Genomic DNA, 13,513 nt, shown 5'->3' on the forward strand with positions numbered 1-13,513 from the left:
ATTTCCCGTATGGTTTGAATGGTTACACGGAAGTGTTCAGCTACCACAATAATAGACCCATTGTAAGAGTCCAATTTGGCTAGAATAGACAGTTCCCAAGATTACAAAGAAAAAACTGTAAAAAAAGAGACTCAGGGAAGGAAAGCTGGCTAAACCCACATATTCGTGTGTTAGACATGCAGTTGCTCTAGTTCTTTCTTTAAAATGTTCCAGGCCCAGTTTCAAATTTCTTTGCTTAATACTCACTATTTCTGCTCCTGCCTCAAAAAGAACTGACGGAAACTCTGTGATGAATCTTTTGAAAGGTTATTTGCATTCCATCAATGTTCTGCTTGCAATTAATATAGCAATATTTCTCAGTGAATCAAAGTTAATACCTTTCCATCTCTTACACTGAATTTGCTTGAGGGAGGCTGTAGGGAGGAAAGATGGGGTGTTTTCCTCTATAGGAGTAAAGCCTGCTATATTGTCAGGACCATTGAGCTAAATCAAGGAGGTATTTTCTTTTTGAAAAAAAACCAATAGTTCCTGAGCTTGAAAACAGATGTAGCCATGGACAGTGAAGCAAACTAAACATTACAGCTAATAATGTTCAGATTTATAACTCAAACATATTCTTTTATTTAAAAGTGTGACTGAAAATATAAAGGAGATAAAATGAGACAGAAGCTAACTTACTCTGTGGATATATTTATAACAGTGATCCATTATTTCTTGCTATCCAACAAAATAGAGCATTTGTGAAAGTCATCATTCTGGTCCTTTTATGCACTTCAGAAGAGTCATAAGAAAGCTTTTTAGAGCTAAATGGAAGACAGTATTCTCCAGTGGTTAGACTACAGAAATCTTGACTAGAGCAAGTCAGCACTATATGATAGCACAGCATCACTGAAAATAGAATTGGGAATGTGTCTTCAGAGATATCTCATCCAAACCTGTGATCAGTTATCTCTATTTAACTGTTCCTGACAGATTCTGATGCAGCTTTATACAACTACAGGGTAAAAGTCTATATCTGAATTAGTTACCTCAGCCTCCCTTTATAGGCAATGTAGAGAAACAGACACTTTCAAGGTGAGTGTCTTATGAGTTATGTCAGGCATTTGCTTTAGGGTGAGATGAGATGAGTTGTACTCTCAAAGTTTCTCTCTGTAAAGGTAGTCCAGAATGATTAGCTCAGATACAGATGTTTACGCTGCAGATGTCTACAATTTGGTCAAATTGATCCTATCAAAGTCATCTAAATTATTCATAAATATTGCTAGTGATAACAATGTATTTACCTATCTTATTGTTATTGTTAGAAGGCTTTTTTAAATGCTCAGTCTAAATCTGCCTTGCTTGAATCCGAGACTGTCACTCTTCATCCTATCCTATACTATCCTGTCCTGTCTGATCTTATCCTAACGTGTCCACTAGGGTCTTGGAAAGCAGATCAGTCTGCTCTTCTCAGCTGTGAGAAGTACATGTCAAATGACTCAAGAGCTTGCTCTGTGATAGCTCTCAACAGGCAATCAGCAACAGGGAATCATCCAATGGGGTTGTTTCAGGTGGATTGGCAGGGATTGTTTCTACCCAGGTTTTACACGCATAATCTGGGAAAAAATATAAAATCAGAACTGATAAAGTAAGATTAATAAATAAAGGTGAGATACTTAGATTGCTTGATAAAGTAGGTTTCATTTAAACAAAATATGTTCTTACACAGTCTAATGCCAGGGTACACATGTAACAGGCCACATCTAAAGAACTGGGCTGAGCATTGACTCTCAGAGGTTGTAGTGAGCAAAGCATCAATTCATGCAGCGTGATTCTCAGCATAATTCTGTGGCAAATCTGTCTAACTTGTTGCTTGGATGGACAAACAAAATGAATACATTTACTCATCTGACTCTACTTGTAGAGGGTAGTGCGAAGCTGATTTTATCCCTCAACAGTATTGATGAGACTAATACTGTCAGTTCTGATGTTTGCAGTTTATGAAGGACAGTGAAAATTGAAGGCTGTGCAGAAAAACACTACAAAAATGCATTTGTGGGGAGAAAGTGCTTTATGCTGGAGAACTAAGACGACGATCTATTTATCTTAACATGAAGATGACTGAGAAGTGTCTAGATCACAGCATGTCAGCACAAAACTATCACCTGCAGAGGCATTCTTAATCTAGCAGAGAAAGGGTTGAGAAAGGTGAGGGGCTGGAAAGCAAAGCTTAGAGACATTCAAGTTGACGGAAGGCATGATTTTTTAAGGCTGAGATTACCTAACCAGTAGAGCGACCAACCACGAGAAGCAGTATATTCTCCATTTCCTGGTATCTTAGATCATGACTCTGGATACCTTTCTTAAGATATATTCTCACCAGACAGAAGATTTGCATGAGCCAAACACAAACTGCAGGGATGAGTGCAGGCATGTCAGGATGAAATCTAAGTTCTTTGATATCCAAGAGGGCAAAGAAGATGATGTAAACCAAATCAGCATTCAATACCTTCAGGTTATTGGTTTCTGTATCAGAGCATCAGAAAATTTACATTGGGGAAGTTTAAGTCATTTAGAGAAATCCTGTGATCATGAGCTACTGGAATGTGCTCCGAGTAGTTTTCAGTCCTGGCTGAGGGGGAAGGTGAAGCTCATATTTCTGTTTTGCTCATGTCCAAGGAAAGAAAGACATCAAATCTGACTCTGAGGAGAAGCTTCATGTTTCTCACAGCACATAATAGTTGTTTATGGGCCAGGGCAGGCTGGACACCACTGTTTAAAAAGTTAAGAGTAAACATAAATTCAGCTGGCAAGTTTACACTGCACCAGTGGCCCCATGAAGAACATCCTTATAAGATTTACCTTTACCTGACTGTCTACAGAGGACCATAAACCAGACACCCAACACTACATGTGTACATGTCCAGCATCTCCAGTTCTCCTTTAGTTGTTGCTTTTACCATGGCATTTCTCAGCCTTTGTCATAAGGCTCAAAGAGCTGTGACATATGGTCACGTTGGTGTGACTGGAGAGAAGGAGGTGGAATACACTGACACAGTATTGGAGGTCTATCTCCACGGCCCACCACAGAATCCAGGTCCTCCAAGGGTTCAGGCTGGCACCTTGTCCCTTCATTTCTGTAGGGGAAGGAAACACATGCTGTCTTCAGGTGGTGGCAGACTCGCTCACAGCACTCACAGCTCTTCCTTTCACGCATCCTACACAAAAGCCTGCTGTAACAATCCTGGTTTATTTTGTTTAGCGCTGAATGAGGTTCAGTATATAATGCTGTGCAGTTTCCCTTTCCTTTGAGAGCGAAACTTAACTCCCTGAAGTAATTAGCCTGTCCCCAAAGGCCTATCTAAGACTTCTTTGAGGGTTTTAGCATTATATAGACCTTCTCTGCCTCTGCAGAGGGCTTGACATTCGCTGTCAATTAATGCAATGCAGCTCAGCTTGTCCAGTAACTGGATTAAAGACTTGCCTTCCCGTTGAACCTGTGACAGTAATAATCAGCAGCAAAGGAAGTTGATCTGGAAACTCTGCCTGGGGAATGGCTTCTTGTTGTTCAACTCCTCAAGTCAAAGACAAAGGATGCTGTGTGACTACTTGCTTCTTTGTTGTTGCTGCTTTTTCACTTGACCTGAAAAAATTGCTACCAGCCTTTACAAAGTTTCTTAGCAGTTGCTGTTTATCTACTTCAGAATCTGGAAATTCTTATTAATGTATTGTTTAAATCACGAATATGGCAATTATCTTGATTAGCTCATTGAGATGGTATCACTGTACGTTAACTCAATTTCCCTCTGAGCCAAAGTCAAACCTTCTATGCTTTATTTAGCCCAGATGAGGCTCTTTCATTTAGGTCCTTTGTGTAACCAATTAGTTTCAAAGGTCACATCCTCCCATAAAGAATAAAATGCTTACACATCGCTGCAGCCGAACCCAGAAATTCAAAACCTTTTCATGGACTGCCCAAGAAGTGGCTCACAGCTGCCTGGAGGGCAAAAGGTCTCGCGGAGCCAGATCTTCAGATGGGCAGTAAGGGGAGCTTTGACCCATAACATAGGATGCTGTTCTGCAGAGAACCAAACTCTGCCAAACCTCACACACTGTAACGGGTGGAAGGTAGGAGCCAGCTGGACTGAGGATGAGGAGGATGTTGGATGGCTTCACAGTGACCCCCCAGGACTCAGCAGAGGTCCCACCCCAGCTCCAACAGTGTTTGGTGCCCCAGCCAATGCCCTGGTCTGGGCGACTGAGGTACCAGAACTGGGCACGGTGGTCAGCATCTACCCCACGGTGAGAGGCAGACTCAGTCTGCCTTGTAGTTGGCGTAAAGGCTTTGCAATTTTTTCTCTCTTAGCCAAACATAAAGATAAATAACATCTATTACCTTTAGAGGAGCAGCCACCTGTTGACTCAGAGAAAAGCTAGCTTACTGCATTAATAACATCCCTTTATCACCTGATGATATCTCAGGTCATACACTGAGTTTTATGGGATTTGGTGGCGTCCTTGGTTTAAAGTAGTTCAAGCGAGGGTCCAGCAGACTGGAGTATGAGAAATATGTTTGGCTTTTGCTCTCCCTCCTCTTTTAGCAAGACTTCTTTGCTCCACAATTTCTTCATGATAAAATAATTTGATTCTTATCATTGTTCCTCTGAAGAAGTTACAGTGAAACTCTGGGAAGTGCCACAATAGAAGAGTACTTCTCCAGTACTCTCACTAAGTTGTGAGGTCATGTTTTGAGCCATTGGCCTGGCCTGAAATGCATGCCTGGTGTCAGAGTTCAGTTGAGGGAATTATGAGTATCATAAAAGCTAGAGAGAGAGATCTTCCTCTTCTTGTTTGGGAGGTCAGAAAATTCTGCAGACAGTGGCTGCAACCTGGCCTTGTGTCATTGGGATGAGGACTTGCCTTCATACATATTTGAGTAGTATCGGTTTGTCTCGAATAGATTTATTTTTAATGTTGTGTTTAATGTTGTTTGAAAAATTGTGAAGAGGCGAGCTTGTTCAGAGACGGCGGGTGCATGTCTGTATAATTGCACACAAAATATAGTTTGCAAAGTACATTAGGACACTTTAGCACTAAATGCAATATTATTACAGAGAATTTTTTCCGATCTATTTGACTTGTAGTTTTAAAAGGCTGATGAAATGTGAAAAAGCTAAAATGAGGAAACCCAGAGACTCAGGCAAGGAATTGATTTCTGAATAGACGGTACTTAGGATGCTCTCTTTAATTCCCAAGGCCCAGGTCTCTACACAATGGTAATGTGATAAATGAAAGCTCTCAATGTTTACAAGCTAACAATTAGGCCTCATAAGCACCAAATACCATTTTAATTCTGTGCATTGAACCTTAGCTAAATACGTTTCCAATTGGGAATGGATGGCAACAGCTTCCTTTGCTGGCCTAATAATTGTCACTGTAATTGTAAGTGCTGAGTCTTTGCAGCAGGTTTGAATGGGAGGCAGCAGCTGTGTTAGCAGGTGATGAATTCATTGCTCAGAGTGGCTGCTGTGTGCGCTCCCGTGTTTCAGTATTTCCTTAATTCTGGTGCTTTCAGAGCATTTGGAGAACACAGAAGTCTTAGGCTGTGATGAAAACTGGCCCACCCTTAAATCCCGAGACTGTGGAAACAGGCCTATACAGCTTAGCTGCAAAACGAGGTGACTAGGAGAGATTTATCTTACTGCAAATACCAGGGCACATCTGCAGCTGCATAAAAGCCAGTCACTTGGCCTTCCTCTCCAAGCTGAGGATGTGCCCTGTAAGTGCCTTTATAGGGCTGAAAGCAGAGGTAGAAGGAACCGACTCATTTAACTCATTTCATTTTTTTAAGCACATTATCCATTTGGGATGTTGAAGCCTTCACGCTAATGTGTCCTGGGAGACTATGGGTATGTGATAGATGATATCATGCATGTGCTGTGTGATCTAAATCAAGGGAACAGGAGAAAATGCTCCAGTCCTGAGCAAAACAGAAAAGCAAAAAGGAACTGTTTGCCAAGAGGAAAGTGCTGTCCATGCTAATAGCTTCCAGCACCTCCTTTTGCATTGCCACTGCAGTGCTAAAAGGAGTTTCTGTCTGGACCTGAGTGTTTTACACTTCATCTGCCACTAATTAAAAATAATAATAAAAATGGGAACAGTCTAATTGTAGAACCTTCTCGCATTTCTCCCTTTGTAAGGCATGACCTCCTTGCAGCTGCAAATAGGTGAGCTGTCACTCCCAAAGTGAGTGCTTGGAAGGTCCCTGCCTTGCTCCTGGGCAGAGGTGCAGCAGCTCTTGCAAATGCAGAAAACACAGATGGTCCAGGTTACTTATGACAGAGGCTAATGGGGTGACTAAGGAGGTGCCAAAAGTCTAATGTACACTTGCAGACATCTTAAACCAATTCCAGCACACCATTCCAGACTGTTCTGGCCCAAAATGAGCCTTGCTTCTCAGGACCCAACGTCCCAAGTGGAAGTCCTTGCTCTTGATGAAGTTCTCCTCTGCGATGTGAGTTTTCTACAGCTGTAAAAATGTAACTGTATAAATTATGCATATTGTACTTACTCATTTTGACCTAAAAAGAAAAATGTGTGCACCAAGGGCTAGGCACCATTGTACTCTTTCATGCTCTTTTTTCATGCTGTTCTAACCCATTTTGCATGGGCAGAGGTTACTGGCATATTTTCCCATTTGCACATTTGCAAATATTGCATATTTGCCCAGCAGAGAGCTGGAGGAGCATGTGTGAGGGTGCTGGGACCTGGATGTGCAGGAGTAGAGTTTAAGGAGCTGGGTGTCTGCTGCTGCTTGGGGCTGTTAAACTGAGTATCCACAGGGGTTTGAGGCTTTCTCTGGAGCATGTAAGTAGGGTTTGCATGGAATACAGGCTTTGTGCTGACTCTCACCGTGGTGCTGAGTGTTGTTCAATTAGATAAACCATATGACTCACAGGACATTGACTCAGCACTTAAAGGAAATAGTAGCCACGTCCATCACATGAACAAGCTCTCTGCCCCCATCCTGGCTTCTGCTCTCCTTCTTTTCCTAATCCGCAGACCTGCTTTCTTTCACACTCACACCTATATTACACCAAACTCACCCCTTAGACTTAAGTGCAGAACATCTAGGTTTGTGCCATTATTTTTAGGAGGTGAATCAGGCTCAATTTCAGGAGCAGCCCATTTTTTAAAATTTAAATAGAACAGTATAAATAAATCTCTTACAGTTGATAATACCACCAAGTCAGAGGTGTTAAATTCAGATCCATCGTCCTTAAATTTTGGAGTATTTGGGATCGGAGTCTGCGGGTCAGACTGGTTTATATATAGGACTATTGATGTCGAGGTAGAAAGAATTTGAGGTGTTACACAGCACACCTTTAGTGATAACAACATTTTCTCTGCTCAAGGTAGAGACTAAATCATGTCCCTTGTGTCCTGTCTCAGCAGATAGGGTAAAGATATTGCCTGTGATATTTTCAGTTTAAGACTCGCATACTGTTCTAGGAGGAGATGTGCAGATGATTGTGCAGAAAGCACAATCAAAACGCGTACAGTCTCAGTGCAGACAGGACACCACAAACATGGAGCAAAGCATTTGGTACTGAGAGCACTTTAGTTCTGGCTCTTGCAAGGAGATTCAGTTTAGATGCAAGCTGTGCACTGCTAGCTGCTTGGAAAAGCTTTAACTGGTCTCTGCCAAACTCCTGCAATGCAGTCCTGAATTCATCCTTTTTTTTTTTTTCTTTCTTCTTTTCCATTTCACAAGTGGCTGATTGATCGCCAAGATCTTGGAGGGAAAGGGCAAGGCTGCTCCGTCCTCCATGCATGGATAATCCCATGACTGATAGGCTGCCACTGTGGAGGGCCAAATGCTTTCTTCTGCCTTCCTACCCCCGCTGCCCAGTAGGCAAGACAAGCCTCACGTGATGGTGTCTCCAAACCCAAGGGCTGGAGAGACTTGCAATGAGCTCACCCACTTAGTCACTATACACTAAATATAAAACTTGGGCAAAAATCACCCTTTCATCCAGCCCTTCCTCACACTAAGTCACTGCCAGCGTATTGTCAAAAGTAAAGTACCAGTACGGTGTACAAACCTGGAAAAAAGAGAAAGGAAGAGGAGAGGAATTTCTTTTTCTGTATAGTGCAGAGTCAGTCCAGTGGCTGCTCCTGGGACTCTCATGGGTTGCAGTTCAAGAGTTCTTCTCTTCTCTTCTCTTCTCTTCTCTTCTCTTCTCTTCTCTTCTCTTCTCTTCTCTTCTCTTCTCTTCTCTTCTCTTCTCTTCTCTTCTCTTCTCTTCTCTTCTCTTCTCTTCTCTTCTCTTCTCTCTTCCTTTCCCTTCCCTTTCTTTCCTTTTCTTTTTGTTTGGGCTTTTTTTGTTATTAGATGGGGTCTGTTGTCATAGTCCCCAGCTCAGAGTAATCCTGAAGGAGGATCAAGAGCTCCCCAACCATCTGCTCCCTCCAGACCTCCAAGGTCTGGTCAACTGCATCAACTGCAACCATCTCTAACACATTTCTCTCACCTGTTCTTAAAACTGTTGGGCAATGGGGTTTCCAGCGCTCCATCTGTTCCTCTGCTTGGAGCAGCCATGGGCCTGGAAAACGTTCTCCAGCTTCTGACGTGAATCTTCCTTGTTTCCATTCAAGCTGATTACTTTTTCTTGCATCCTCAGTAGATATGACAAATCATTAATTATAATTCTCTTTAGAACAACTGTTGCCAGGGTGGCATCTTCCCACTTCCTTGTTTCCTCTCTTCTAAATCAGCTCATTTATTTTGGCTTTGTCTCTTAGGTCATGTTTTCTAAGCTTGTTATCCTTAACATGCCATTTACATTACTTTATCATTCTGAGGAGTGGTGCCCTTCACTGGACACTGTGCTCCATCAAAGGCTCACCACTGGCTATTGCAGGAAAACAAGTCCTCTCTGCTCATCCACCATTTGCTTTGTATCCCCAAGTGATATGTTTTCTTGATATGATCTTCTTATATATCATATAAATAATTCTTAAGTGATATGGGGGCAGGACATGAAAAAAGTCTAACATTATCACTGATTGCTTTTGCTGGAATTTTTTTCCTGTTTCTCTCTGACTAGTTAAATATCCCTTCCCTCAAGGTCTGTCTCATCAGAAGGTCCAACAGCTCTCCAGAGATAAGCCAGCAGAGCTTCCTGCTGCTCTCCATTTCAGTCTACAGTATGGAATCATAGAATCATAGAATCGTTTAGGTTGGAAAAGACCTTAAGATCATCCAGTCCATCCATTAACCTAACACTACCAAGTCCACCACTAAACCAATTAAGGGTAGAGTAATAATTTCATGTTTCCTGGCTTGGTGGCTGGATTATTTTTTAAAGAAAGTAAAAACTAGGCAGTAGCCTCACTGCAAAGGTCCCTTGCTAACCCTCTGCTCTTAGCTCGGTCTGCGACCCAAGGGCACCCTTTTTGCAGTGCCAGAAATGGGAGGCAGGATGGTGTGTTTGCTCCATCAACATGGAAGGCCTCTAGGCACAGGTGTCTGCTTCTCCTTTTTATTGAAAAATAACCCCGCAGCTTGTTAACTGCTGTGGGACCTGCATGTATGTAGTTTATTTCACCTGGGACCTGGTACACAGGCGTCCACATCGCAGAAACCTTCCCAGATGGTGCTTATGTTGACTCCCTCACTGGAAAAGCCAAGGACTCAGTAGGGGTGAAAACTGAACTGCTTTTGTACGCTTTTAAATCAGTCCTTCCAGATGGTCCTAGGAACAGTAAAAGCTAGACACAGGGGTCTCAGCTGTGCTCAGGGCTCTACACACCATGTTCACAAAGGACAGTTCTGTACCTGATGTGGCGAATCTGGCAGGTCCTTGCTGCTACCTTAACATTAGCTTTTAAAATCAGATAGAAAAAAAAAAAATTGCTGAAGATCTCAGGACACAAGCAGACAAAACAGTTGGTGGCCTTCAGAATCTCCTAGTTCTGCCAGGCAGGGTGCACGGGCCACTGCTTTTCCACAAGTCACAGCACAGTGGATGGGAAATAAAGTTACTCTTGTAAACAAGAAGCACAGTGCAGGTGATGAGTATCAGAAAAATGTTGTTAAAATACAGGCTAATACTTATTTAGTCATTTTCTGTTCTGTGCTTGATTTTCTTCAGCTAAAAGCTGTGATTTTCTTCTCATGAAGCCAAAAATGTCAAGACAGTCTGACAGACTGACAATGCATTTTTCTCTGGGAAAAATCTGGGTGATGGCTTCAAGACTCAGTATCTGCTTTATAGGGTGATTCCTGTATCCCACTCCTCTGTTGATGCTGTTGACTTCAGCCCATCCTCCCTTTCAGGTATGACAGCTTTGGGCGCCTGACCAACGTGACCTTCCCTACTGGCCAAGTGAGCAGCTTCCGCAGTGATACGGACAGCTCCGTGCACGTCCAGGTGGAAACATCCAGCAAGGATGATGTTACGATAACAACCAATTTGTCGGCATCAGGAGCCTTCTACACCCTGCTCCAAGGTGAGTTGGGCCACTGTCCCTCCCCCAGCCAAGCTGCACACAATGGATTATCCATCAGGAAACAGGCATCATCTCGATAATCCCAGGACCAAAAATCACCTGCATCCTCAGCGCCCCAGAGCTCCCCACATGCTGGTACAGACGCACACTCACGCCTACTTAGCCACATTCCCTAGCGCCGTGGTTGCTCTGCAGCTGTTTTCTGCTTCATTCTCAGCCAGTCCCCTTGCCGTGCAGCCCTTATGCAGTGCAGTCCTCCATCATCATTACCATTATTGTTATAACAAAAAGGGTTGCATAAATCTAGCCGTGCTTCCAGCCGACCCCGTTGCTTCATTCTCTTAATGGCTTCTAGCTTAACAGTTACTCTCCTGGAACAGGCTTCCAGCTGGTTGCTGGAGATCTGTCTGATTCTTTGTTCACTGGCTGCTCCAACATTCACAAGGCAGCATCCAGAAAAATGACCATCCCTGTCCCCAAAAGGTCTGGGTTTGAGCTAAAGGGCTGGTGTGGAGAGGCACAAAGGAGGACAGAGAGGTGGGCAGCCAGGGTAGGACTGGTGGGACTGGTTTGCGGCTGTTGGAAATGAGCATAGTTCTGCTGGTGACGGTAAGGTGGGGAAGTGAAGGATTGATGAGGTGGAGGAAAAGGTGATGAAGTGGGAAAGAAAAGAGGAATAAATAGCAGGGGAGCACTGTGCTGATATACTGGTAGGGGCAGAAGTTGTAGTACACAAACCATGCCAACCTGGATCTCCAAGTTCTGAAGGCTGAAGCCTCCTTAGGGTCAGGGTGAGCCATCACTCCTGTTCCCTGGGGCTTGGAGAAAGGAAAAGGACCATCAGACTCTACTTTTTTCACTCCCCAGCTCTCATTCACTCGTAGCCTGTGCCTAATGGCAATGGGGTGTCAAACATCATTTCCCTTTGTGAGGAAGAAAGTGCTCCAAGTGAGACCAGCATGTTCCAGAGTCACATTTGTTCCCACATCTCTGGGACACACATTTCCCTCCCCCTCCCTATAATAAAAGCAAGCTTTCCTTAAAGAAAGTGCCTGCTATACCTGAACACTGCCTTTCCTGCCTCTGGAGAGGGTACCAGTGCCTTCAAGCAGTACTCTGTGTTCCTGCAGGAGAACACAATGACTTTCTTATTCTTTACTTCAGCCTGCAAAGCAGATCCAACCTACCCATCCCATCCACTCGCATTAAGACGTCTGGCAACTGCACAGACATGAGGTTGGCTTCACCTCAAGAGCCTAATTAAGCAATAGAGCCCACCGTTGGGGGCCCTTTAGTGAGATAATTGACTGTGATGTGATTTACACACCCAGAGCTGAAGGCACAGTTACATAATGGTGCCACGGTCAATTATCTCATTGTACTGCCCTCCAGCACAGGGGCACTCTTGCCATTAGGACATGCAGTATTACAAACAGCTTAACCATCTTCAGAAGTATAAAATTACAAAACTGTTTGGATCGGAAGAAACTCACTTATCTTAAAATGAAGATCTGGATAACACTGCAGCAGAGGTGGCCTGCGACCTGCTGAGGGTGGCTTTCCCACAGGCATTAGGGACTCTGAATTCCCAAACTGAGGTAGCTGTTTGTTCATGGCAGCACTGTAGAAACTTGAAACAAGGGCCACGGGAGTTGCCCAGGGATGTATTGAGCACAGCTGAAATGAAGTTGCCTTCCAAGTGCCTCTCCAGTGGGTGGAGCTGAAGCCATTCTCAAGGTCTGTCAGTGTCGTGCTTGCTCTGTTGCTCTCCCGGGAAAATGCATCTTGCAGATTCCCTTTGCATGAGAGTTGCTCGTGCATTTTCCTTCTGGACTCTGGCCAGCTTTCACAAATCCCTGGTGAACCTTTCAAGAAACCTGGATCACACTGTGAACAGGTGAGGTCTGAGAAGGCATTTTCAGAAGGTTACAGATTCCTGTACGATGGATTTAGGAACCTCTACAGCTGACAGTCACCTCAGGACCTCTGTGGGAGTTTGTCCTCTGGATTAATGACAAAGTGAGCATTTGTTCAAGGCCAAAATAGGGCACTAGTTCCCTAGAGCCAAAGCAGCATAAAATACAGCATCCAATGGCCCCTGGATTTCATGTAGCCCTTGAGAAACGCTTTCCAAAGTCACGGAAGAGTCTTCTCTTGGGAAAATGTTGAAAGTGGAGGATTTACATTCTCCACACTGTACCACACTGCTGGTGACAATCCACCATAACCACTCTGCAGTGCTTGTGTGACATGAAGGGGTCTTCACATGTCCAGTGAATTTCATGGAGACAATCAAGCTTTCTCCTGCTTCCTGGTGAAGGATGAAGGAAGGAGGAATATATTAGCTGTGCAGAGATATTTCACTGATTTGATTTAAAGCACATCTCCTACCACTTTCTCACCAAACAAAACATCTAAGAACAAAAGTGAGACAGCCAGCTGGCTGTCCCCCTTCTTTCCATTTGCAGAATCAAGCATGGAGTGGGTTTGATCCTGCTGGAGTCTATGTCAAAAGACCATCAACTTAAGTACTCAGTGGTACAGCTGAAATACTTGGATCTGCACTGTGGATCAGTGCTCTATGTTTATAGTGGTAAAATCCAGTGCCATAGCAGTTCCACACCATCACTACTGTGTACAGTAAGTTGAGTTGTGGTCCTGCTGAGATCAGTGTGGCAAGACTCCAGCTGGCTACAACAGGAGCAGGATCAGATTCACAATAAAAAAGACCAACTGGTGTCAGGTTTCCTTTCCTAATTATACCAAACTATGCTCTTTGCTGATCTGTTTCATCCAGACGAGAGATGATAATTTCACTGTGACCTCGTTTCCTGCTGAGCTATGGCAGAGCAACTAGTGAACAAAACCTAACTTGCTTCAGAACGGAAAAACAATTGACATGAATTTTTAACGGGTATTTTTATTCACAATTAGGTATTTATGGCAGCCTGGGAGACAGAAATCGTAATATTTTCCAGCTTTTGAGGAGCTTCAGATAAGACAGTCTTTGCATAATGTG

At 43.5% G+C, this 13,513-nt stretch overlaps 1 protein-coding gene across 4 annotated transcripts in view; it reads left to right on the forward strand.

The window, feature by feature from the left end:
• The window catches only part of TENM4 (teneurin transmembrane protein 4), a 342,594-nt gene that overhangs the window by 303,856 nt on the left and 25,225 nt on the right, over nucleotides 1–13,513 (forward strand). For all 4 annotated transcript variants that reach the window (XM_075727611.1, XM_075727612.1, XM_075727613.1 and 1 more), the window contains one exon: nucleotides 10,322–10,494. In XM_075727611.1, coding sequence (XP_075583726.1) covers nucleotides 10,322–10,494 — 173 coding nt within the window. The remainder of the gene's footprint in view (nucleotides 1–10,321; nucleotides 10,495–13,513) is intronic.

The sequence above is a fragment of the Pelecanus crispus genome, chromosome 1, assembly GCF_030463565.1.
Source record: "Pelecanus crispus isolate bPelCri1 chromosome 1, bPelCri1.pri, whole genome shotgun sequence".
Classification (NCBI taxonomy): Eukaryota; Metazoa; Chordata; class Aves; order Pelecaniformes; family Pelecanidae; genus Pelecanus; species Pelecanus crispus.